The sequence below is a fragment of the Coloeus monedula genome (assembly GCF_965178545.1).
Source record: "Coloeus monedula genome assembly, chromosome: 14".
Taxonomy (NCBI): domain Eukaryota; kingdom Metazoa; phylum Chordata; class Aves; order Passeriformes; family Corvidae; genus Coloeus; species Coloeus monedula.
The window spans coordinates 19,322,985-19,349,713 of NC_138794.1; the positions used below are offsets into that span (position 1 = coordinate 19,322,985).

Sequence of the window (26,729 nt, forward strand, 5' to 3'; positions counted from 1 at the left end):
TCCAGGAGTGGGTTTGATCCCATTTTTCCGACCCCCTGGAAGCTCCAGGAGCTGGAATATTCCAGTGGGATAAATCAGTGAGAGCAGATCCGGGAGTGGGCTTGATCCCATTTTTCTGACCCCTGGAAGGTCCTGAAATCCCAGGAGTTCCATGGAGAATCCAAAGGGATGAACCACAACATTGATGGATCCAGGAGAGGGTTTGATCCTGTTTTCCAGACCCCTGGAAGCTCCTGAAATTCCTGGAGTTCCATGGAGAATCCAGTGGGATAAACCACACCCTTAGTGGATCCAGGAGTGGGTTTGATCCCATTTTCCAGACCTGTGGAAGCTCCAGGAGCCAAAATATTCCCATGGAGAATCCAGAGGGATAAATCAGTGAAAGCAGATCCGGGAGAGGGTTTGATCCCGTTTTCCAGACCCCTGGAAGCTCCTGAAATCCCAGGAGTGCCATGGAGAATCCAGTGAGATAAACCACAACATCAATGGATCCAGGAGTGGGTTTGATCCCATTTTCCAGACCTGTGGAAGCTCCTGAAATCCCAGGAGTGCCATGGAGAATCCAGAGGGATGAACGATAACATCAATGGATCCAGGAGAGGGTTTGATCCCATTTTCCAGAGCCCTGGAAGCTCCAGGAGCCAGAATATTCCCATGGAGAATCCAAAGGGATGAACCACAACATCAATGGATCCAGGAGAGGGTTTGATCCTGTTTTCCAGACCCCTGGAAGCTCCTGAAATCCCAAGAGTTCCATGGAGAATCCAGTGGGATAAACCACACCCTTAGTGGATCCAGGAGTGGGTTTGATCCCATTTTCCAGACCTGTGGAAGCTCCAAGAGCCGGAATATTCCCATGGAGAATCCAGAGGGATAAATCAGTGAGAGCAGATCCGGGAGTGGGTTTGATCCCATTTTTCTGACCCCTGGAAGCTCCTGAAATCCCAGGAGTGCCATGGAGAATCCAGTGAGATAAACCACAACATCAATGGATCCAGGAGTGGGTTTGATCCCATTTTCCAGACCTGTGGAAGCTCCTGAAATCCCAGGAGTGCCATGGAGAATCCAGAGGGATGAACGATAACATCAATGGATCCAGGAGAGGGTTTGATCCCATTTTCCAGACCCCTGGAAGCTCCTGAAATTCCTGGAGTTCCATGGAGAATCCAGTGGGATAAACCACACCCTTAGTGGATCCAGGAGTGGGTTTGATCCCATTTTCCAGACCTGTGGAAGCTCCAGGAGCCAAAATATTCCCATGGAAAATCCAGTGGGATAAACCACAACATCAACGGATCCAGGAGAGGGTTTGATCCCATTTTCCAGACCCCTGGAATCTCCAGGAGCCAGAATATTCCCATGAAGAATCCAAAGGGAAAAACCTCAACATCAACAGATCCAGGAGAGGGTTTGATCCCATTTTCCAGACCTGTGGAAGCTCCAGGAGCCGGAATATTCCCATGGAGAATCCAGAGGGATAAATCAGTGGAAGCAGATCCGGGAATGGGTCTGATCCCATTTTTCAGACCCCTGGAATCTCCACGCTGGGAGCAGCCCCATTTCCTGTGGGATTGCGACCAAGCCCAGCTGCCCAGATCCCAAAATTCCAGTTCCTTTTCCCTCCTGGCTCCAGCCCGGAAGCGAAACGGGAACGGCTTCCGGAGGGATGGGCTGATTTTAAGGGATTTCAAGGCCTTTAAAGGCCCCTTCATCCCAAATTCTCCCATCTGGGAAATTCCCGAGGATTCTGCGGAGCATTTTTCCCTGTTTTTTTTCCCTCCCTGGGACTGGCAGCTCCATCCCGGCGGCCGAGAGACGATCCATGATCCATGGTAATTGTCCGGCTCCCGGGATAACTACGGATCCGTGCCTGGGAATTCATTATCCACAGGTTGCAAGGAAATGAGGGGAAAAATCGTTATCCCGGTGCCGTGGCCTTTCCCGGAGAGCTGGGCCCCATCCATCAATCCCGGCATCCGGCGCCGCAGCGGGATTCCCACCGGGATGCGCCGCCGTGGCTTTGGGAAGGCGGGACTGATGGATGTGGCACCTGGAATGCTGATTTCCCAGGATAGCGGCGCTGCGGGAATGGGATGGAGCCTCTGATCCCTGCAAACGTGTCCCTGGCATTCCTGAGGCCACAAATGATGGATCAGCCGAGTCCTGCCTGGGAATTCAGGGAGAGATTCCCAAATTCTGGATCCCCCAAATCCTGGGAATTCAGGGAGAGATTCCTAAATTCTGGATCAGACAAATCCTGGGAATTCGGGGAGAGATTCCCAAATTCTGCATCAGCCAAATCCCACCTGGTTTTAGGGAGAGATTCCCAAATTCTCGATCAGCCATCCCTGGATTCAGGGAGAGAGTCCCGAATTCTGGATCCCCCAAATCCCACCTGGATTCTGGGAGAGATTCCCAAAGTATTGATCAGAAAATCCTGAGAATTCAGGGAGAGATTCCCAAATTCTGGAGCAGCCAAATCCTGCCTGGATTTAGATAGAGAATCCCCCAAATCAGGCAAATCCTGGGAATTTAGGGAGAAACCCCCCGAATTCTGGATCAGCCAAATCCTGCCTGGATTCAGGGAGAGATTCCCAAATTTTGGATGAGCCAAACCCTGGGAATTCAGGGAGAGATTCCCAAATTCTGGATCCCCCAAATCCTGGGAATTCAAGGAGAGATTCCCAAATTCTGGATCAGCCAAATCCTGCCTGGATTTAGGGAGAGATTCCCAAATTCTGGATCCCCTAAATCCTGGGAATTCAGGGATAGATTCCCAGATTCTGGAGGCCCCAAATCCCGCCTGGATTCCGGGATAGCTTTGGCCTCTCCACCCTCAGCCCGGGACCCCCCGCTCTGCTCCAGCCCCATCCCGCTCCGGATGCCGCATCCCAATTTTTGGAGGCTCAAATCCTTTCCAGCTCCGGCTGAATCTTCCCAAAATCCGAGGCTTTTCATCCTTAATGGAAGCGGGTCCTGGCAGATCCCGGGAAGAGGGGGAGACTGACGGAATTCCCGCTGGGAACGGCCTCGGATTCGTTCAAACTCCATCAGGCCTCGCTAATGAGAGGCTGGATGGTCAATTCCCGACGGATCCGGGCGGGAATGGCGCATCCAGCTGGGAATGCGCAGCTGGGAAGGGTCAGGCCTGAGGAACGAGGAGAAGGGAGCGGCTCCGACGCCCCAGAATTCCCGGAAAATCCACATTCCAAGGGCGCTGGAATGAGGGAAAGAGCGGAGGCAGGAAGGGATGCTGCGGAAGGCAGGGAATCCTGCGGGGAATCCTGTGGGAAAAGGGATGGGAATCCAAATCTGATCCCAAAGCCACCGCAGAGCCGGGCCCCGGGAATGAGGGACAAAATTCCAGCCTTAGGGACATCCCTGGGACATCCTGGGGCCATCCAGAACATTCCAGAGCCATCCCTGATCCATCCCTGATCCATCCAATCCATCCCTGATCCATCCCTGATCCATCCCTGGTCCATCCAATCCATCCCTGACCCATCCCTGATCCATCCCTGATCCATCCAATACATCCCTGATCCATCCAATCCATCCCTGATCCATCCCTGATCCATCCCTGACCCATCCCAGATCCATCCCTGACCCATCCCTGATCCATCCCTGACCCATCCCTGACCCATCCCTGATCCATCCCTGACCCATCCCTGACCCATCCCTGATCCATCCCTGATCCATCCCTGATCCATCCCCGACCCATCCCTGACCCATCCCTGATCCATCCCTGATCCATCCCTGACCCATCCCTGATCCATCCCTGACCCATCCCTGACCCATCCCTGATCCATCCCTGATCCATCCCTGACCCATCCCTGATCCATCCCTGATCCATCCCCGACCCATCCCTGACCCATCCCTGATCCATCCCTGATCCATCCCTGATCCATCCCTGATCCATCCCTGATCCATCCCTGACCCATCCCTGATCCATCCCTGACCCATCCCTGACCCATCCCTGATCCATCCCTGACCCATCCCTGACCCATCCCTGATCCATCCATGGGATTGGGATGAGCTGGGATGGGATGGAGGATCCCACATTCCTCTGCATCCCACAAATCCTGGGATTTCTGCTCATTTGGGATGGGTTTGGCCCAGCTGAGCTCACTGGAGATGGGGACAGATCCGGAGAGGGGAGCCGGAAGCTGCTCCGGCTCGGCCCAGCAGGAATTCGGGAAGAGGAGCCGGGCGGGGCGTTGGAAGGAATCTCCTGGGATCCATCTGGAGAGGAGCCGATCCCGGCATCATCCCACAGACCCTGTGGGAAGAGAACGGGATCGAGGACCCGGCTTTGGGGTCCCATCCCCTGGATCCCATCCCATGGATCCCATCCCATCCCATGGATCCCATCCCATCCCATGGATCCCATCCCATGGATCCCATCCCATGGATCCCATCCCATCCCATGGATCCCATCCCATGGATCCCATTCCATGGATCCCATCCCATCCCATCCCATCCCATCCCATCCCATCCCATCCCCTGGATTCCATGGATCCCATCCAATCCCATCGATCCCATTCCATCCCATTCCATCCCATCCCATCCCATCCCATCCCCTGGATCCCATCCCATCCCCTGGATCCCATCCCATAGATCCCATTCCATCCCATGATCCCATCCCATCCCATCCCATCCCATCCCATGGACTCCATGGATCCCATCCAATCCCATGGATCCCATCCCATCCCCTGGATCCCATCCTATGGATTCCATCCTGTCCCATCCCATGGATTCCATCCTGTCCCATCCCATCTCATCCCATCCCATGAATTCCATGGATCCCATCCCATCCCATGAATTCCATGGATCCCATCCCATCCCATCCCATTCCATCCCATCCCATCCCATCCTATCCCATGGATCCCATCCCATGGATTCCATCCCATGGATCCCATCCCATCCCATCCCAAGGAATCCCGGCCGTACCCCTGGGCAGGATGAACGGGAATTTCCACCTCTGGAAGCTGCGGCTCTTCCCAGGATTTCCCTGATCCCGGTGGTTGAACCGGGCGCTCTTCACTTGGAATTTGGAATTCCAGGATTTTCTCCTTGGCCCAGCAGCCGGGAACGCCGCAGGAGCCCTGGGATGTGGAGCTCGGCATCCGTGGGGATTTGGGAGCTTTTCCCGGGATTCTGGGACAGCTTCCCGAGCCCAGGCAGCCGTGATTCCCACTGGGAAAATGCCTGGAAAATCCTTGCTGGGAGCCACTGGGAATTTTCAGGTTTGTTTTCCCAGAATCTGGGTAACGGCAGGGCTGCATTCCAGGAAATCTCCGGGAATGTTCTGGGTGACACCGAGTGGGAAGGGCTCTTTTTCCTGGGAATTCCACTTCAAAGGGAATGCCAGAGCCTGCAGGGAATTCTGGAGCTTCCAGCGAATTTTGGAGCCTCCAGGCAATGCTGGAATTCCCAGGGAATTCTGGAGCCTCCAGGGAATTCTGGAGCCTGCAGGGAATGCTGGAATTCCCAGGGAATTCTGGAGCTTCCAGGGAATGCTGGAGCCTGCAGGGAATGCTGGAATTCCCAGGGAATTCTGGAGCTTCCAGGGAATTTTGGAGCCTGTAGGGAATGCTGGAATTTCCAGGGAATTCTGGAGCCTCCAGGCAATGCTGGAATTCCCAGGGAATTCTGGAGCTTCCAGGGAATTCTGGAGCCTGCAGGGAATGCTGGAATTCCCAGGGAATTCTGGAGCCTCCAGGGAATTCCAGTGTTGGGATAAAAGCCTCGAGCGTTGCTTCCATGACTTTCCAGCCCTAATCCCGCTCTTCCCAGTTTGGGATCTCGGATGGGATCCATTGGGATCCCAGCATGATCGGGGTGTCCCAGGAGGCCGGGATGGGCTGGAAAAGGGAGATTGGGGCTCTGGAAGTGGTTCCAGTGAAATTCCGGAGCCTTCCGGGATCACTTTTGGGTTCCAGCGCTGTTTTCCCGGCTGCTCTTCCCACAGCGCAGCATTCCCGACTGGAAAATCCCCATGGAATATCCCCCGAGCTCCCAGCCCGCCGAGCATCCCGGGGTTTATCCCAGAGTGGATTTTTTGGGGCCGAACACGCCGGGATCGGGATCCCGATCCAGATGCCGTTCCCAGGAAGGGCCCATTCCCACAGTTTTTTTGGGATGAAACGTGAGCCGGGCCTGGCTGGCAGGTGGCTCCTGTCCCAGACAGCTCCACATTCCACAAAAACCCCCACATTCCAAGGCTGAAACAACAGGATTATCCCGGGAGAGGGGGGGGGGGAAAGGGTTGGGATGAGACAGTGCCGGAGGCCCCGGGGCGGGAAAAGGGGTTTCGGGATTTTTGTTGTATTCCCAAGGATGGGATCAGCTCAGGCACCTGCAAAGGCATGGAGCTGGAATTCCAGCCCCAAAATTCCAGCCCCAAAATCTCTGGAAAAAAATCCCAGCCCCAAAATTCCTGGGAAAAAATCCTTGGAGGGAATCCTTGGAAAAAACCCCAGCCCCAAAATCCCAGCCCCAAAATCCCAGCCCCAAAATTCCAGCCACAAAATTCCAGCCCCAAAATCCCAACCCCAAAATCCCTGGAGAAATCCCTGGAAAAAATCCCTGGAAAAATCCCAGCCCCAAAACTCCAGCCAAAATCCCAACCCCAAAATCCCTGGAAAAAATCCCAACCTCAAAATTCCAACCCCAAAATTCCAGCCCCAAAATCCCAACCCCCAAATTCCAGCCCTAAAATCCCAACCCCAAAATCCTTGGAAAAAATTCCAGCCCCAAAATCCTTGGAGAAAATCCCTGGAAAAGATCCCAACCCCAAAATTCCAGCCCCAAAATGCCTTGGATGGAATTCCCAAATAAATCCCGCACTTCCCCGGAAGAATCCTTGGATATCCTGCTCTTTCCCGGGATTCTTTTGGGGGGACAAAACCACATCTTGGGATCCCAGGATTTGAGGGATTGATCCCAAATATTTCCCTGGATTTTGCATCCTACCGTGAGGAGGGTGAGGTGGGAATTGGGATGAGGATTCCATGGGAATTGGGACGAGAATTCCATGGGAACCAGGATTAGGTGGAAATCGGGATGAGGCTTCCATGGGAATTGGGATGAGGATGAGGCAGGAATCGGGATGAGGTGGGAATTGGGATGAGGATTCCATGGGAGTTGGGATGGGGATGAGGCGGGAATTGGGATGAGGCAGGAACTGGGATGAGGATTCCATGGGAATCAGGATGAGGGGGAAATCGGAATGAGGATCCTGTGGAAAATGGGATGAGGATTCCATGGGAACTGGGATGGGGATGAGGCAGGAACTGAGATGAGGTGGAAATCGGGATGAAGATTCCATGGGAATCAGGATGAGGACCCTGTGGAAATTGGGATGATGATGAGGCAGGAATTGGGATGAGGTGGGAATTGGATGAGGATTCCATGGGAACCAGGATGAGGTGGAAATCGGGGTGAGGATTCCATGGGAATTGGGACGAGGATGAGGCGGGAATTGGGATGGGGCAGGAATTGGGATGAGGATGGGGTGGGAATTGGGATGAGGCAGGAATTGGGATGAGGATTCCGTGGGAATGGGGATGAGGCGGGAATTGGGATGAGGATGAGGCAGGAATTGGGATGAGGATGGGTTGGGAGCTGCGATGAGGATCCTGTGGAAGTTGGGATGAGGATTCCGTGGGAATCAGGATGGTGATGAGGCAGAAATCGGGATGAGCATTCCATGGGAATTGGGATGAGCTGTGTTCTGGCCAAAGGAGGGCTCCCAGCTCCGTTTTTCCATGGAAAATCCCTTTTCCCGAGGAAAAGACCCCCCAGGAGCGCGGTGTGGCCTGAGGGACGCTGGATTTCCCTGGATCCCGACGATGATCCAGCGGTCCAGGATAAAACAGGGAGGAAACCCAGGAATTCCCAATCCCTGGAAGTGTCCCAACCTCGGAGCAGCCTGGATAAACCGGGAATGTTTTCCTGCTTTTCCAGGATGTCCCAGCAGCCCCAAATCCAAGGCTTGCCTCTTCCCAAGAACCCTTTTCCAGGGGGAAAAACGCCCAAACTCCTGGAATTCCAGCTTTTTTCCAGGCTGTTCGGAAAGCCTGGAGGGGGTTGGGCAGCCCTGGGATGATCCCTACGGGAATCACGACGGATTTCCCCGGGATATTTTAGGATTAGGGAAATCCCCCTCCCCCGGTGATTCCCAATTCCAGCCTTTCTCTCTCCACTGGCCATTCCCACATGCTCAGCATTCCCAGGAAGCTCCTTCGGGATCCTTTGGGATCCTCCAGCGGCGTTTTCCCTTTAAAAAAACCATCCCAGGGAAGCGGGAAAAGCGAAACAATCCCAACAATCCCGGAGGTCACGAGGGCCGGGCTAAAAATTAAGCGGAATTTTCCAGCCGGATGAGTTTTCCTGGGCTTCGCTCGCCGTCACGTGCGGATTTGTCCCCGCTTCCCGAGGTTTTTCCAGGCTTTCCCTGGATTTGCGTGTCCGGCGGGATGGAGACGGGATGCGGTTGGAGCTGCTCCCGCCCTTTTTTGCATCCCAAACCCTTTTCCATCCCTTTCCCCGCTGTTCTGGGAGCGTGTGGGATCCCTTGTGCCTCATCCCGGGTTTTGGTGTTCCCAGGGGTGTTTATTCCCAAATTCTTGTGCTGCGAGAGGGAAAACTCCAAGAAAACCTCGGGATCTGTGGGAATGATCGGGCTCGGCTCTCCCTGAGCTTCCCTGGTCCATCCCAGGGATGTTTGTTCCCAAATTCCCAAGAAATCCCACTAAAACCTCGGGATCGGTGGGAAGGATCGGGCTCGGCTTTCCCTGAGCTTCCCTCGTCGATCCCAGGGATGTTTGTTCCCAAATTCCCAGGAAAACCTCGGGATTCGGGGATTTGGGGACAGGATCGGGCTTGGACATCCCTGAGCTCATCCCGGCAGGAATTGGGGATGTTCCCATCCCAATCCCTGCGCTCCCAGTCCATCCCAGGGGTGTTTGTTCCCAAATTCCCAAGAAATCCCACTAAAACCTCGGGATCTGTGGGAAGGATCAGGCTCAGCTCTCCCTGAGCTTCCCTCGTCGATCCCAGGGATGTTTGTTCCCAAATTCCCAAGAAAACCTCGGGATCTGTGGGAAGGATCAGGCTCAGCTCTCCCTGAGCTTCCCTCGTCCATCCCAGGGATGTTTGTTCCCAAATTCCCAAGAAAACCTCGGGATTCGGGGATTTGGGGACAGGATGGGGCTCGGTTTTCCCTGAGCTCATCCCGGCAGGAATTGGGGATGTTCCCATCCCAATCCCTGCCCTTCCCCCTCCATCCCAGGAGCTCCCAAATTCCCAGGAAAAGCTCAGAGCCGCCTCCTCCCCCACTCCCGCCCCCCCCAAACCCCGCACGGGGTTGGCGGCTCGCGCTTAATTCCCAAATCCCCAAATCCCCCGGCTTTAATTCCCAAGGCTCCCTCGCGGCCAGGCCGGGATAAAGTTCCCGGAGCCGCCGGAGCCGCCGGAGCCTCCGCAAGCTCCGGACTTTAGACCGAGCTTAGCAAAGCCCCGCTCAGCTGCGGGCGCGCTCCAGGGAGGGGAAGAGCGGCTGGAAGCAGGAAAAGCGGGAAGAAGGAAGGAGGTAACTTGAATTTGGGATCTTTCCCTCTTTTCCCACCCCTTTCCCGGTGGTGTTGTTGTTGTTCCTCCTCCTCCTCCTCCCGCCTGGGCCGGGAGCGCTCCAGGTTGGGAATGCGGCTCCTGCTGGAATCCGATCCTGCCCTGGGGGTGAGGGGAATCCCAGAAATCTCCAAAAATTCCCAAAAATCCCCAAATTCTGCCCCCTCCCCCTCCGGGAGGAGTTTAATCCCCGGGTTCCCTGTCCTTGGGGGATGCGGCACCCCGGGATCAGGCTTTGGGAGCGCTGGGAATGGGGGTGCAGGGGGGAATTTGGGATCAGGTGGGAACGGGGAATGGGAAAAGTGGGAACAGCTTCCCAGATCTCCTGGGGTTTTGGGAATGGGGGCTCCGAGGGGAATTTGGGGTTGGATCAGGTGAGAACTGGGAATGGGGTCGGGAAGAGCGGGAGCAGCTCCATGGATCTCCAGGAGTTTGGGAATGGGGACTCCACAGGGAATTTGGGATTGGATCAGGTGAGAACCGGGAATGGGATCAGGAAGAGTGGGAACAGCTTCCCAGATCTCCTGGGGTTTTGGGAATGGGGGCACTGGGAATGGGATCGGGAGGAGCTGGAGCAGCTCCATGGATCTCTTGGGGTTTTGGGAATGGGGGCTCCAAGAGGAATTCGGGATTGGATCAGGTGGGAACCGGGAATGGGGTCGGGAAGAGCGGGAGCAGCTCCATGGATCTCCAGGAGTTTGGGAATGGGGACTCCGGGGGGAATTTGGGATTGGATCAGGTGAGAACCGGGAATGGGATCAGGAAGAGTGGGAACAGCTTCCCAGATCTCCTGGGGTTTTGGGAATGGGGGCACTGGGAATGGGATCGGGAGGAGCTGGAGCAGCTCCATGGATCTCTTGGGGTTTTGGGAATGGGGGCTCCAAGAGGAATTCGGGATTGGATCAGGTGGGAACTGGGAATGGGGTCGGGAAGAGTGGGAGCAGCTTCCCAGATCTCCTGGGGTTTTGGGAATGGGGGCTCCGCAGGGAATTTGGGGTGGGATGGGGTGAGAATCGGGAATGGGGTCGGGAAGAGCTGGAGAAACTCCATGGATCTCCCGGGGTTTTGGGAATGGGGGCTCCGGGGGGAATTTGGGGTTGGATCAGGTGGGATCCTTTTTGGGGCCGGATCGCTGAGTTCGGGTGGTGCCGGAGGGGGGGTCGGGTCCTAAATCCACATTTTGGGAAGCGCCTGGATTTGCCGGGATCGGGAATGGGAATGGAATTTAGGGAGATCTGGATTATCCCCCTGCCCCGGCCTGGATAATCCCTGCACAATCATGGAATGGGATCTTGGTCGCTTTTCCTACAAGCCGGACTTTAGGCCGACCTTTAGGCCGGACTGGGAGCTGGGAATTCCCTCCTGGATCCCCCTCTCTCCCCTTCCCGGTTGGATTCCGAGCGCTGGGATTCCCGGGAGAGCGGGAACGAGGGATGGGAAGGAGCTCTGGGAGCCCATCAAAGGCCGGCCTTGTGTGGGGAGAGGTCACGGAGAGGAGCAAAGGGATCGGATTCCAGGGAAAAACCGGGATGTGCGCTGGGAGCGGGGCTGGGTGGGGGCAGCTGCTGATCCCGCTGGGAATTTGGCCTCAAAAAACCGGGAATTTACCTTTCCTTGTGCCTGAAAAAAAAGGGAATTAACCCTTCCCTGAGCCTGAAGAAACCGGGAATTTACCTTTCCTTGTGCCTGAAAAAACCGGGAATTAACCCTTCCCCGAGCCTGAAGAAACCGAGAATTTACCTTTCCTTGTGCCTGAAAAAACCGGGAATTAACCCTTCCCTGAGCCTGAAGAAACCGAGAATTTACCTTTCCTTGTGCCTGAAAAAACCGGGAATTAACCCTTCCCTGTACCTGAAAAATCGGGAATTAACCCTTCCCTGAGCCTGAGGAAACCGGGAATTTACCTTTCCTTGTGCCTGAAAAAACCGGGAATTAACCCTTCCCTGAGCCTGAGGAAACCGGGAATTTACCTTTCCCTGTGCCTGAAAACTCATCGGGAATTAGCCCTTCCTTCTTCCTGAAAAACCCGGAATTAACCCTTCCCTGTGCCTGAAGAAACCGGGAATTTACCTTTCCTTGTGCCTGAAAAAAACGGGAATTAACCCTTCCCTGTACCTGAAAAATCGGGAATTAATCGCGTCCCGCTCCTTGCTCCTGTCCCTGTCCGGGTGACCCCGGGGGTGTCCCCGAGCCGTTCCCGGGGTGTCCCCAAGTCCGGGGTGTCCCTGGGGCTGTTCCCGGGGTGTCCCCGAGGTTTTCCCGGGATGTCCCCAAGTCCCGGGGTGTCCCCAAGTCCGGGGTGTCCCTGGGGCTGCTTCCGGGGTGTCCCCGAGCCATTCCCGGGGTGCCCCCAAGCCCCGCTGGTGGCATTTGGGGACAGGTTGAGGGTTTTTTTGGGGTGGGGGTTATCCCGCTTCCAAACTCATCCCGGGATTCTCGGCATCGGGAGCGCCGGGACAAATCGTCCTTCCCTTGGATCCGCGCGGGGACGGGCGCTGGTGGCGCTTTGGGGACAGCGCGGCTCCAGCCCGTCCCCAGATCCTTGGGATGGGGCAATCCCTGACCTTTGCGCTGCTTTTCCAGCCCTAAGAGCTCCTGGAAAACCCAAACAAAGGCTGGGAGCGGCCGGGATCAGCGGGATCATCCCTCGGGATTGGGAAGGGCGGGGTGGGGGGGTGGGGGGGCTCGGCCTCGTCCCTCCTCCGGCTCCCATAAAAGCGCGAGTCCCGCTTGGGATTTTGGGATCCAAACCTGCGGGATCGGCGCCTCCATCCCGCTTTTCCCAGATCCCACGAGTCTCTCCCACTTTTCCAGGGAGCGAAGGAGGAGGAAGAGGAGGAAGAGGAGGAGGAGGAGGAGGAGGAGGAGGGGGGGGGGGGGGGCGGCCATGGCGTCCAACGGCTCCGCCGGGATTCGGGATTTCCCCTTGGATCCGGGAATTTTCCTGGATGAGGACCTGGGATCCGACTGGTACATCTACGAATCCACGGAGTCCGCCGCGCCCAGCGACGAGTGAGTGACCCCGAGTGTTCCCGAGTGCCCCCGAATGTTCCCGAGTGTCCCCGAGTGTCCCCCGAGTGACCCCGAGTGACCCCGAATGTCTCTGAGAAACCCCGAGTGTCCCCGAGTGTTCCCGAGTGTCCCCCAATGTCCCCGAGCGTCTCCGAGTGTCCCCGAGTCACCCCGAGTGTTCCCGAGTGTCCCCGAGTGTCCCCCAATGTCCCCGAGTGTCCCCGAGTGTTGCCGAGTGACCCCGAGTGTCTCTGACTGTTCCCGAGTGTCCCCGAGTGACCCCGAGGGACCCCGAGTGTTCCCGAGTGTCCCCGAGTGTTCCCGAGTGTTCCCGAGTGACCCCGAGTGTCTCCGAGTGTCCCCAAGGGTCCCCGAATGTCTCTGACTGTCCCCGAGGGTCCCCAAGGGTCTCCGAATGTCCCCGGGTGTCCCCGAATGTCCCCGGGTGTCCCCGAGTGTTCCCGAGTGTTCCCCAATGTCCCCGAGTGTCCCCGAGTGTCCCCCGAGTGACCCCGAGTGTCCCCGAGTGTTCCCAAGTGTCCCCGAGTGTCCCCGAGTGTCCCCGAATGACCCTGAGGGTCCTCGAGGGTCCTCAAATGTCCCCTGAGTGTCTCCGAGTGTCCCCAAGGGTCCCCAAATGTCCCCAAGTGTCCCCAAGGGTCCCCCAGTGTCCCTGAATGTCCCCAAATGTCCCCCAGTGTCCCCAAGGGCCTCTGAGTGTCCCCGAGCGTCCCCCAGTGTCCCCGAGTGTCCCCCAATGTCCCCCAGTGTCTCTGAGTGTCCCCAAGGGTCCCTGAAGGTCCCCAAACGTCCCCAAGGGTCCCCAAGTGACCCCCAAATATCACCGAGTGTCCCCAAGTGTCCCCCGAGTGACCCCGAGTGTCCCCGAGTGTTCCCGAGTGTCCCCGAGTGTCCCCGAGGGTCCTCGAGTGTCCTTGAGTGTCCCCGAATGACCCTGAGGGTCCTCGAGGGTCCTCAAATGTCCCCTGAGTGTCTCCGAGTGTCCCCAAGGGTCCCTGAGTATTCCCGAGTGACCCCGAGTGTCCCCAAGGACCCCCGAGGGTCCCCAAATGTCCCTGACTGTCCCCGAGTGTCCCTGAATGACCCCAAGGGACCCCGAGTGACCCCAAACCTCCCCAAGTGACCCCAAATGTCCCCAGGTGTCCCCAAGGGTCCCCCTGTCCCGGCTCCGTTGCTCTTCCCACGGACCAACGTCCCCGTCATTCCCTGATTTATTCCCGGTTTTTGGCCCCTCTGGCAATCCGGGGTTTTTATGGGGCCGGGATGGATCCGGCAGCGGGAATACCCACGGATCCCCCTCCTTTTTCCCCAGTTCCCCCCCAAAACATCCAATCCGTGGAATTCCCATTGGGAAAGTCCGCTCCCACCCCCGACAATCCTAAAGAGAAGTCGGAGATGATCCCATCCCAAGGGAATTCTCCTCATCCCAAACCTTCCCCGAAGAAACTTTGGGATCTCCTTGCCCATCCCCATCCCCGTGGGACCCCACAGCTTTTGGGATCAATTGCCCAAGGAATTCCCAAGGATTCCATGTGATTTATGGGATCCACTATTTTCCCCATCCTTTTCCGGCTTAAAACATCCCAAATATGGGATTTTCCCCATTTTCCCTCCATTTCCCCTCATTTTTCCCATCCCTTTCCACCTCAAACCCACCCAAATTTGGGATTTTCCCCATTTCCCGCCATTTTCCATCATTTTTCCCACCCTTTTCCACCTCAAACCCACCCAAATATGGGATTTCCCCATTTTCCATCATTTTCCCATCCTTTTTCACCTCAAACCATCCCAAATTTGGGATTTTCCCCATTTTCCACCATTTTTCGCCTCAAACCATCCCAAATACAGGATTTTCCCCACTTTCCCACCCTTTTTCACCTCAAACCCACCCAAATTCGGGATTTCCCCCATTTCCCATCATTTTTCACCTCGAACCCACCCAAATTCGGGATTTTCCCCATTTCCCATCATTTTTCCCACCCTTTTCACCTCAAACCATCCCAAATATGGGATTTCCTCATTTTTCACCATTTCCCCCACCATTTTCACCTCAAACCATCCCAAATATGGGATTTTCCCCTCAATTTTCCCACCCTTTTCCACCTCAAACCCACCCAAATTTGGGATTTCCCCCGTTTTCCATCATTTTTCCCATCATTTTTCACCTCAAACCATCCCAAATTTGGGATTTTCCCCATTTTCCACCATTTTTCGCCTCAAACCATCCCAAATACAGGATTTTCCCCACTTTCCCACCCTTTTTCACCTTAACCCCACCCAAATTCGGGATTTTCCACCATTTCCCATCATTTTCCCCATTTTTCCCACCCTTTTCACCTCAAACCCACCCAAATTCGGGATTTTCCCCATTTTCCACCATTTTTCCCATCCTTTTCCACCTCAAACCATCCCAAATTTGGGATTTCCCCCCTTTTCCAGCCTTTTTCCTGGCGTTATCCCGGAGTGCCACCCCACTGTTTCCCCCCGGATGTACCACACCTGCATGGCTCCCATTTCTGTGAGTATCCAACCAAAATTCCCCTCTCCCATCCCAACTTTTGGGCCATTCCCCTCAAAAAATCCTGAGATTTCAGGGATAAATCCAAAATTCCTTCCAAATCGCTCCCGGCACGCCCTGGAGCTCTTTTCCATGGATTTATTGATCCCTTTTCAATGGAATTGGTGTCTCCATGGAGTTCCCACTATTCCCATCCATCCCAGGACCCCTTTTCCATGGAATTGGTGTCTCCATGGAGTTCCCACCATTCCAGAACCCCTTTTCCATGGAATTAGTGCCTCCATTGGAATTCCCACCACTCCCACCGCTCCCAGCACTCCTTTTCCATGGAATTGGGGCCTCCATGGAGTTCCCACCATCCCAGGACCCCTTTTCCATGGAATTGGTGTCTCCATGGAGCTCCCACCATTCCCATCCATCCCAGGACCCCTTTTCCATGGAATTGGTGCCTCCATGGAATTCCCACCATTCCCACGACTCCCAGGACCCCTTTTCCATGGAATTGGTGTCTCCATGGAATTCCCACCATTCCCATCCATCCCAGGACCCCTTTTCTATGGAATTGGGGCCTCCGTGGAGTTCCCACCATTCCAGGATGCCTTTTCCATGGAATTGGTGTCTCCATGGAATTCCCACCATTCCCATCCATCCCAGAACCCCTTTTCCATGGAATTGGTGCCTCCATTGGAATTCCCATCATTCCCCCCACTCCCAGGACCCATTTTCCATGGAATTGGTGTCTCCATGGAGTTCCCACCATCCCAGGGCCCCTTTTCCATGGAATTGGTGCCTCCATGGAGTTCCCATCATTCCAGAACCCCTTTTCTATGGAATTGATGCCTCCATTGGAATTCCCACCATTCCCACCGCTCCCAGCACCCCTTTTCCATGGATTTTCCCCTCCCTTTCCCAGCTGGCCGTCATCCTGGCCTTGTCCTTCCTGGTGAAGCGCCGCCGTCTCCACCACAGCTGCTGCAACGGCGTCCCGGGATTGCTCAGGTACATCCTCCCCATCCCTGGGGTAAAAAGGGGCTCGGAATTCCCAGCAATTCATCCTTCGCCGCCACCATTCCAGCCCGGCCAATTTCCTGGAAGAGGAGAGCTCCCGTGGGCCGGCCGTGGCCGTCTTCGGCATCCTCTTCTCGTCCCTGTGCCAGCTGGTGCTGGACAAGGAGCCGCTGCCCCTCGCGTCGCCCTCGTCCCACGGCGCCCGCGGTGAGGCCACCACCGGCCCCACGGTGGCACCCTCGGGGCCATGGCCGCGTGCTGCCCCGAGCTCATCCCGCCCTTCCTCCCGTTTTCCCAGAGTACTGGAAGATCCTGGCGCTGCTCTATTATCCGGCCTTCTACTTCCCCCTGCTCGCCTGCGCCACCAGCCGCCACCGCCTGGGCTACCTGGCCGGGTCCCTGCTGGCCTGGGGACACTGCCTGGTGCACGTGTGGCAGAAGGTCGAGTGTCCCCAGTCGCCCAAGGTGAGTGGCCCCGAGGGTGGGTGAGGGACAGCGAGGTGGCCCACAGGGAAGGAAGGTGGCTTCTCTGAGTGGTCCTGAGGTGGCCCTGAGGTGTTGTCACCTTCTGGGATGGCCCTGAGGTGATGTCACCTCCTGGAGGTGGCCCTGAGGTGGTGTCACCTCCTGGAATGGTCCTGAGGTCTCGTGGCTTCCTGGAGTGGCCCTGAGGTGGTGTCACCTCCCTGGAGGTGGCCCTGAGGTGGTGTCACCTCCTGGAATGGTCCTGAGGTGTTGTGGCTTCCTGGAGGTGGCCCTGGGATGTCAGGGATCCCTTGAAGTGGCCCTGAGGTGTCCTCAGCCCATCCTGGAGTGGCCCTGAGGTGTTGTCACCTCCCTGGAGGTGGCCCTGAGGTGGTGTGACCTCCTGGAATGGTCCTGAGGTCTCATGGCTTCCTGGAGGTGGCCCTGAGGTGGTGTCACCTCCTGGAGTGGCCCTGAGGTGGTGTCACCTCCTGGAGGTGGCCCTGAGGTGTTGTCACCTCCTGGGGTGGCCCTGAGGTGTCCTCAGCCCATCCTGGAGGTGGCCCTGAGGTGGTGTCACCTCCCTGGAGTGGTCCTGGGGTGTCGTAGCTCCCTTGTCACCTCCCAGAGGTGTCTCCTGGCTGGGGTGGTGGCAATGACCCTGTGTCCCTGGGGTGGTGGTAGTGACCCCGTGTCCCCTGAGGTGGTGGCATTGACCCTGTGTCCCCTGGGGTGGTGGCACTGACCCCATGTCCCTCTGTGCCCCCAGCCGGTGGCAGTGACCCCGTGTCCCCCGGGATGGTGACAGTGACCCCGTGTCCCTGCGGTGTCCCCTGGGTGGTGCAATGACCCCATGTCCCCTGGGCTCGTGACAGTGACCCCATGTCCCTCCGTGTCCCCGGCTGGTGGCAGTGACCCCGTGTCCCTGGCCGGTGCAGTGACCCTGTGTCCCTCCGTGTCCCCGGCCGGTGGCAGTGACCCCGTGTCCCTCCATGTCCCCGGCCGGTGGCAGTGACCCCGTGTCCCCCGGCCGGTGGCAGTGACCCCGTGTCCCTCCGTGTCCCCGGCCGGTGGCAGTGACCCCGTGTCCCCTGGCCGGTGGCAGTGACCCCGTGTCCCTCCGTGTCCCCGGCTGGTGGCAGTGACCCCGTGTCCCTGGCCGGTGCAGTGACCCCGTGTCCCCCAGCTGGTGGCAGTGACCCCGTGTCCCTCCGTGCCCCTGGCCGGTCGCAGTGACCCCATGTCCCCTGGGGTGGTGGCAGTGACCCCGTGTCCCTCCATGTCCCCCGGCCGGTGGCAGTGACCCCGTGTCCCTCCATGTCCCCCGGCTGGTGGCAGTGACCCTGTGTCCCTCCATGTCCCCTGGCCGGTGGCAGTGACCCCATGTCCCCCAGCTGGTGGCAGTGACCCCGTGTCCCTCCATGTCCCCCGGCTGGTGGCAGTGACCCCGGTCCCTCCGTGCCCCTGGCCGGTCGCAGTGACCCCATGTCCCCTGGGGTGGTGGCAGTGACCCCGTGTCCCTCCATGTCCCCCGGCCGGTGGCAGTGACCCCGTGTCCCTCCATGTCCCCTGGGGTGGTGGCAGTGACCCCGTGTCCCTCCATGTCCCCCGGCCGGTGCAGTGACCCCATGTCCCCCGGCCGGTGGCAGTGACCCCATGTCCCTCCATGTCCCCCAGCCGGTGGCAGTGACCCCGTGTCCCTCCATGCCCCCGGCCGGTGGCAGTGACCCCATGTCCCTCCATGCCCCCGGCCGGTGCAGTGACCGCGTGTCCCCCCAGATCCACCGGCTCTACTCGCTGCTGTCCCACGTCCCCACCCTGCTGTCGCTGCTCCTGCTCAGCCTCTGGTACCTGGCCCTGCTCGGCCGCAGCCTCCGCGGGAACGGCCCGGAGCGGGAGGTACGGACACGCCGGGACCGGGGCACGCTCCCAGCGGGATCGGGGCCCACATCAGAAGCAGGAGGGGGATGGGGATGGGGTGGGAATTGGGATCGGGAGCAGGATTGGGATCGGGATCGGGATTGGGATCAGGATTGAAATTGTGACCAAGATAGGGATCGGGATTGGGACCGGGATCAGGACTGGAATTGGGATCGGGATTTGGATTGTGACCAGGATAGGGATCAGGATTGGGACCGGGATTGGGATCAGGATTGGGATTGTGACCAGGATATGGATCAGGATTGGGACTGGGATCAGGACTGGTATTGGGATCAGGATTTGGACTGTGACAAGGATAGGGATCGGGATTGGGACCAGGATCAGGACTGGGATTGAGATTGGGATTTGGATTGTGACCAGGACAGGGATCGGGACTGGGATCAGGATTGAGATTGGGATTGGGATTGTGACTGGGATCAGGATGGGGATCTGGACGGGGATCAGAATCAGGATTGGGCTAGAGATCATAATTGGGATCAGGACTGGGATCTGGATTGGGATCTGGGTCTGGATTGGGATCAGGATCAGGATTGGGATTGGGATTGGGATAGGGATCATAATTGGAATCAGGACTGGGATCAGGATTGGGATTGGGATCAGGATTGGGACCAGGACCAGGATCAGGATTTGGACCAGGATCGGGATCAGGACTGGGATCAGGACCAGGTTCAGGATTGGGATCACGACTGGGATTGGGACCAGGATCAGGATTGGGACCGGGATTGGGATCAGGATTGGGATCAGGACCAGAATCGGGATTGGGATCAGGACCAGAATCGGGACCGGGATTGGGATCAGTATTGGGATCAGGACCAGGTTCGGGACTGGGACGGGGATCAGGATTGGGATCAGGACCAGGTTTGGGATCGGGATCAGGACCAGAATCAGGATCGGGAGCTCCGCACATTCCTTTGGCCCTGCCGCTGGGGTTCTCCGTCGCTATCCCAGGACTGGGTTTGGGATGGGGAAATCCGCCTCTGGAATAAGCTCCTTACACAAGAGGCTTTCAGCATCAACCACTCCTCGTTTTCCCGGATAATCCCCGGCACGTGGAGCGGCGCCTGGGCTTTGTTGGGAAGAGAGGAGGAGAAGCTGGGAAAGGCCGGCCGGGCGTGGCCTGAGGTGACCCCAGGCCGGGAGCCGGCAGGCGGGAAGGAGGATCCCAGGCGGATTTGGGACCAAGGCCGGATTCTTCCCACTTTCCCACCCCGACATCGCACGTTCCTCATCCCAACGAGAGCCGGGAAGCTCCCGTCGGGAGATGCCAGGGATGAGGGGCGGCCGAGCGGGGACAGGGACGCTTTGCCCCCCTCCAAAATCCATGGATTTATCCCTGATTCCCTCAAGATTCCCGGGAGCGGGTATTACAGGAAGTACCTCAAGGCCGTGCTGTCCAAGCGGGGCCGGAAGGGGAGGTAAGGATGGAACATCCCATTCCCGGCACATCCCATTCCTGGCACATCCCATTCCCAGCACATCCCATTCCTGGCTCATCCCATTCCCGGCTCATCCCATTCCTGGCTCATCCCATTCCCAAAGGCCGGGATCGTCACCCTCTCCCACCTCCCGCAGCTCGGCGCCGATCGAGGAGAGCCTCCAGTCCCGGATCCGCTCCTACCTGCGCTCCTACATCTACGCTCCCGAGGAAGGTGGGATGCGGGATGGGATCCCAGCGGGATCAGGGAATCAGGGAACAGCTGGGGTTGGGAGGGATTTATGGATCAGCCAGGCCATGCCGGCCATTCCCGCTATCCCACGGTGCTCCAAGTCACATCCTGGGACACTTCCAGGGAGTTTTCCTAGGAAAGCTTGGCCAGGGAAGGATGGGAGCAGCTGGGGGGGGGGGGGGGGGGGGGTTGGATAAGGGAATAAATCCTGCCCTGAGGGGGTTAAATCCCTGGAATGTGGAGCCACTGCTGGCTCTTCCCATCCGTGGAGGGGGCAGGGAGTGTCCCGGGGAGGTGGCACCTGGCTGTTGTCACCCAAGATTCCGCGGAAAAGCAGGAATGAGACATCCATCCACTCACAGCTCTCCATCCTAACAGGAATTCCCCATGGAAATCCCATTCCAGAGCTCTCCACCCTTTGCTGGGTGAGCCCTCAGCCTGCTCCGCTCTTCCCCCACCATCCCAAATCCCTGCTCCTCTCCCGCTTTTCCCTCCAGGATTCCGGATCCCGCTGAAGCTCGTGGTGTCCCTCGCCATGGCCGTCATCGCCGTCTACCAGGTGACACTGGCGACACTCCCGGCCGCGTCCCCTCGGGATCACTGGGAACGGCATTAACATTCCTTACGGAATTACGCGCTCCGGGGAGCTCGGCCAAGCCCTAAATCCCTCAATCCCTCGGGATCCGTGGCCCGGAGCTCACGCGGCTCGGCCGCTCCCTGGCAGGTGGCCCTGCTGCTGCTGGTGGCCTTCGTCCCCACCATCCAGATTATCCGGGCGGGAATGACCAAGGACATCGTGGTACTGCTGGTCCAGTTCGGATTGGTGCCCTCGGACAATCCGGCCGTGCCGGGGGATATGGAAAAGGAGCTCCGCACCGTCCGCCACTACCTGTGGTCGCTGGAAGGTGCGTTCCCGGTCGGATCCCGATTCCAGAGGGGGATTTGGGGAGGAAGGGGAGGGGTTTCCAGGAGGATTCCGAGCACGGAGGGCGGTCAGGGATGGGGCGGATTCCAGGGGGATTTCGGGAGCGGCTGGCAGGCGCCGGGATGGGGCGGTGCCAGGCTGGCGCGTGCCAAGGCGGGAAGAGGCATCGGGAAAAGCCGTTGGGAAGAGCTGGAGGGAAGAGGCAGCAGATGGAAATCTGCTGGAATGGAACAGATGGGCCCCCCGGATCCCTGGAGAGTGGAAATCCTTGGATGGGGGGGGGGGTGTGAGGGAAGAGCTGGGGTGAAGGGATAGGAGGGATAAAGGGCTAGGGATGAAGGGATAGCTGGGATGAGGGAATAGCTGGGATGGGGGAATTTTAGGGATAAGGGAGTAGCAGGGATGAGGGAGTTCCAGGGATAAAGGGATAGCAGGGATCAGGGAATTCCAGGGATAAAGGGATAGCAGGGATTTGGGAATTCCAGGGATAAAGGGATAGCAGGGATGGAGGAATTCCAGGAATAAAGGAATATCAGGAATCAGGGAATTCCAGGGATAAAGGGATAGCAGGGATGCCCCCCATCCTTCCTTGGGACGCCACCACCTCCAGGGAGGATTCCTGGGCCTTTTCCCGGACCCCCAAACCTCTCTCATCCCATTTTTTCCCCCTCCCATCTCCATCCCTCCCCCAGCTCCCCCTTTCCCGAGAGCCCCATCCCGGCTCTCTCCAGGGATTTTTCCCAAGCCCTGCCATCCCTTCCCACCACATCTCCCCTTCCCACCTGGGAGCCCAAACTGGGGAAACTGAGGCACGGCGCCCATCCCTCATCCCCGAGGCACAATTCCCGCTAAAACCCCGTTCCCGGGGCCCATCCCGACCCGGATCCAGGAGGTTTTTTTGGCTCTTCCCGGTTTTCCCCGCAGTCTGCTACATCTGCTCGCTGGCGCTCGGCTGCCTGCTGACCTGCGCCGGGCTGCTGCGGACGCTCGGGGCACACAGGTGGGGCCGCGGGCCCGCTCCCCGTTCCCAAAATCCCATCCCCGTTCCCAAAATCCCATCCCCGTTCCCGAAATCCCATCCCCATTCCCGACATCCCCGCCCCCATTCCCAACGTCCCTGTTCCCATTCCCGAAATCCCATCCCCATTCCCGACATCCCCGTCCGCATTCCCAACGTCCTGGTTCCCATTCCCAACATCCCCATTCCCGAAATCCCCATCCCCATTCCCGACATCCCTGTCTGCATTCCCAACATCCCCATCCGCATTCCCAACATCCCCGTCCCCATTCCCGACATCCCATCCCCATTCCCAACATCCCCATTCCTGTCCCCATTCCCATCATCCCTGTTCCCATTCCCAACATCCCATCCCCATTCCCAACATCCCCATCCCCATTCCCAACATCCCCGTCCCCATTCCCAACATCCCTGTTCCCATTCCCGACATCCCACCCCAATTCCCAACATCCCCATTCCCAACATCCCCGTCCCCATTCCCATCATCCCCATCCCCATTCCCAACATCCCATCCCCATTCCCAACATCCCTGTTCCCATTCCAGACATCCCAATTCCCAACATCCCCATTCCCAACATCCCCGTCCCCATTCCCATCATCCCCATCCCCATTCCCAACATCCCATCCCCATTCCCAACATCCCTGTTCCCATTCCAGACATCCCCATCCCAATTCCCAACATCCCCATTCCCAACATCCCCGTCCGCATTCCCAACATCCCTGTTCCCATTCCCGACATCCCACCCCCATTCCCGACATCCCCACTCCCATTCCCAACATCCCCATCCCCATTCCCAACATCCCCATTCCCAATATCCCCATTCCCAACATCCCCATTCCCAATATCCCCGTCCTCATTCCCGACATCCCCATCCCCATTCCCGAAATCCCATTCCCAACATCCCCGTCCCCGTTCCCAATGGCTCCGTCCCCATTCCCAACAGCCCCGTCCCCATTCCCAACATCCCTGTTCCCATTCCCGACATCCCCATCCCCATTCCCGACATTCCCATTCCCAACATCCCCATTCCTGATGTCCCCATCCCCATTCCCAACATCTCCATTCCTGACATCCCCGTCCCCATTCCCAACATCCCATCCCCATTCCCAACGTCCCTGTCCCCATTCCCGACGTCCCCATTCCCGACGTCCCCATCCCCATTCCCAACGTCCCATTCCCAACATCCCCGTCCCTGTTCCCAATGGCCCCGTGCCCACTCCTGACGTCCCCATGCCCATTCCCGACATTCCCATTCCCAACATCCCCATTCCCAACATCCCCATTCCCAACATCCCCCTCCCCATTCCCAACATCCCTGTTCCCATTCCCAACATCCCCATCCCCATTCCCAACCCCCCCCTCCCCATTCCCGGCCCGGGATGCAGCCGGAATCTCTTTCCAGATCCAACCTGCGGGCGCTGTACCAGGGCTCCGTGCTGGACGTGTTTTCCGAGCCCCGCTCCCTGCGGCCTTCCCGGAGCGCCGTCGTCTGCTGGATGAGCTTCGCCAGCTTCCAGGCGGCCTTCGCCTGCCTGGGTAAGGGAATTCGGGATGAATCCCGCTTTTTTTTTGGGATGAAGCGGCCATTCCCTGGGTTTTGCCCCATTTCCAGGAGGGGTTTTGTCCCCCTTTCCTCAAAAGCAATCTGGTGTTTATTGGGAAGGATGAATGGTTGGGAATTGGGAAAGAATGGAAAGGACATGAAAAAGTGGGAAAACTGGGGGGAAAGGGGGAATTGGGGAAATTGGGAAATCTGGAAAAATGGGGAAAAATTGGGGGAAATTGGAAAAAAGAGGAAAAAATTGGGAAAGTTGGGAGAAATCGGGGAAAATGGAAAAAATGGGGAAAATTGGGAAAATTGGGGAAAATTGGGAAAATTGGAAAAAAAGGGAAAATTTGGGAAAAATTTGGGAAAAGATTGAAAAAAACCTGGGAAAAATTGGAAAAATTGGGAATATCAGGAAAATTTGGGAAAATTGGAAAAAAATGGGAAAAAAGGGGAAAATTTGGAAAGATTGGAAAAACACAAAAAACTTTGGGAAAATTGGGAAAAATTGGGAACAATTGGGAACAATTGGGAAAAATTGGGGAAAATGGAAAAATTGGGAAAAATTGGGAAAAATTTGGAAAAAAAAGGGAAAATTTGGAACAATTCGGAAAAAATTGGGAAAATTGGGGAAAATTGGAAAAAATAGGAAAAATTGGAAAAATCTGAAGAATTGGGAAAAATCGAGAAAATTGGGAAAAATTGGGAAAAATTGGAAAAAATTGGGAAAAATTGGAAAAAAATTGGAAAAAAATTGGGAAAAAAGGAAAAAATTGGAAAAAAATCAGAAAAATAAATTGGGGAAAATTGGAAAAAAATTGGAACATTTGGAGCAATTGGGAAAATATGGGGAAAACAGAAAAAATGGAAAAATTGGGAAAATTAAGAAAAAATGGGAAAATTGGAAAAAATAGGAAAAATTGGAAAAATCTGAAGAATTGGGAAAAATCGAGAAAATTGGGAAAAATTGGAAAAAACTGGGAAAATTGGGAAAAAATTGGGAAAAATTGGGAAAATTGGAAAAAAATTGGGAAAAATTTGGAACAATTTGGAAAAATTGGGAAAAAATGGGAAAAACTGGGAGAAATTCAGGAAAAATTGGGAAAAAATGGGAAAAAATGGGAAAAAGGGGAAAATCCGGAGAAACACCAAAAAAATGGGGAGAATTGGAAAATAATGGGAAAAATTAGAAAAAATTGGGAAAATATGGGGAAAAATAGAAAAAATAAAAAATCAGGGAAAATCGGGAAAAATTGGGAAAAAATTGGAAAAAATGGAAAAAACATGAAAATTGGAAAACAAAACATTTGGCAAAATTGGGAAAAGTCGGGAAAAATCTGGAAAAATAGGGAAAAAAAGGGGAAAAATTGGAAAAAAAGGGAAAAATTGGAAAAAATGCAGGGAAAAGAGCTGGTTTTCCATGCCGGATTCCCGCTCCGTGTGCCCCTTCCAGGTCTCCTGATCCAGCAGGTGATTTTCTTCCTCTGCTCCGTGGCCTTCGCCTTCCTGGTGGTGATCCCGCTCCAGGCTGGCACCGGATCCCTGCTCTTCGGGATCCTGCGGAACATGTGGTGAGCCCTCGGGAAAGGCTGGAAATCCCAAAGGAAGGGGATTTGGGATGCTCCTTTTGGGGTTTTTCCAGCACTGCCGGAGGTTTCTGCTGTCCAGGGTGGTGTTTTGGGGCATTCCCGGTGTTTTGGGATGTTCCTGGTGCTTTGGGGCACTCCCGGTGTTTTGGGACATTCCCGGTGCCTTGGGGCGCTCTCAGTGTTTTGGTACATTCCCGGTGTTTTGGGACCTTCCTGATGCTTTGGGACCTTCCCGGTGTTTTGGGACATTCCCAGAGTTTGGGATCTTCCCATTGTTTCAGGACCTTTCCGGTGCTTTGGGACATTCCTGGTGCTTTGGGACCTTCCCAGTGTTTCAGGACATTCCCGGTGTTTCGGGACATTCCCAGTGTTTTGGGACCTTCCCGATGTTATGGGACATTCCCCTTGTTTCGGGACCTTCTCGGTGTTTTGGGACCTTCCCAGTGTTTAACGACCTTCCCGGTGTTTTGGGACATTCCCAGAGTTTGGGACATTCTCGGTGTTTTGGGACATTCCCAGTGTTTCAGGGCATTCCCAGTGTTTTGGGACCTTCCGGGTGCCTCGGGACCTTCCCGGTGTTTCGGGACCTTCCGGGTGCCTTGGGACATTCCCAGTGTCCATCCGGCTCTTCCCTCCCGCCCAGGCCCTTCTGGCTGGCCCTGCTGGTGGCCATCCTCGTGCAGCACCTGCTGGCCCATTCCCAGTTCCTGGAGCAGCATTCCCTGCGGAAGGAGCTCACCAACAGGTACGGGGACGCCGCCGTTGTCCCCTCCTGTCCCCGCTCTGGGGTTGGGGGGCAATTCCAGGCTCCCACAGAGGTTTCTTCAGATGCTTTGGCCTGGATTTCGGTCAGGTGACACCGGCCAGGGTGATCCTGCTCCACCAGCACAGGTTCCTCACTCCAGGATGGTGTCACCACATGAGACCAGGGTGACAGAGGTGTCCAAGTGTCCACTGGGTGTGGCAGTGAAGTTCTCCTGGGGCTGGTGTCCATCCCAGACCACCAGCAGAGGTTCCTCACTCCGAGATGGTGTCATCACCCAAGACCAGGATGTCCCCCCCCGGCAGGGCACAGAGGTTCTCCTGGGGTCGGTGTCCATCCCAGGCCACCAGTAGAGGTTCCTCAATCACAGATGGTGTCACCACCCAAGATTGGGGTGACAGAGGTGTCCAAGTGTCCACCTGGTGTGGCAGTGAGGCTCTCCTGGGGCCATGTCCATCCCAGGCCACCAGCAGCTGCCGTCCCTCACTCCCAAGTGGTGTCACCACCCAAGACCAGGATGTCCCACCCCCCAGGCTCTCCTGGGGCCTCTGGCCTCCACCCCAACATCCCCCACCTCATATTTTGGCCAGTTCCTCAATCTCCAAGGAGAAAAGCAGCTCCT

The 26,729-nt window shown here is 56.6% G+C and overlaps 1 protein-coding gene across 1 annotated transcript in view; it reads left to right on the forward strand.

Annotated features, from left to right (window-relative positions):
• Positions 1 to 12,520: 12,520 nt before the first annotated feature.
• The window catches only part of STRA6 (signaling receptor and transporter of retinol STRA6), a gene marked incomplete at both ends in the record, with an annotated part of 16,938 nt that continues 2,729 nt past the window's right edge, over positions 12,521 to 26,729 (forward strand). Inside the window, 14 exons of the mRNA XM_082290644.1 lie at positions 12,521 to 12,645; positions 15,106 to 15,184; positions 16,098 to 16,183; positions 16,260 to 16,399; positions 16,491 to 16,657; positions 18,437 to 18,556; positions 19,946 to 20,013; positions 20,171 to 20,247; positions 20,763 to 20,824; positions 20,990 to 21,170; positions 22,115 to 22,190; positions 23,612 to 23,745; positions 25,209 to 25,326; positions 25,988 to 26,089. Coding sequence (XP_082146770.1) covers positions 12,521 to 12,645; positions 15,106 to 15,184; positions 16,098 to 16,183; positions 16,260 to 16,399; positions 16,491 to 16,657; positions 18,437 to 18,556; positions 19,946 to 20,013; positions 20,171 to 20,247; positions 20,763 to 20,824; positions 20,990 to 21,170; positions 22,115 to 22,190; positions 23,612 to 23,745; positions 25,209 to 25,326; positions 25,988 to 26,089 — 1,535 coding nt within the window. The remainder of the gene's footprint in view (positions 12,646 to 15,105; positions 15,185 to 16,097; positions 16,184 to 16,259; positions 16,400 to 16,490; positions 16,658 to 18,436; positions 18,557 to 19,945; positions 20,014 to 20,170; positions 20,248 to 20,762; positions 20,825 to 20,989; positions 21,171 to 22,114; positions 22,191 to 23,611; positions 23,746 to 25,208; positions 25,327 to 25,987; positions 26,090 to 26,729) is intronic.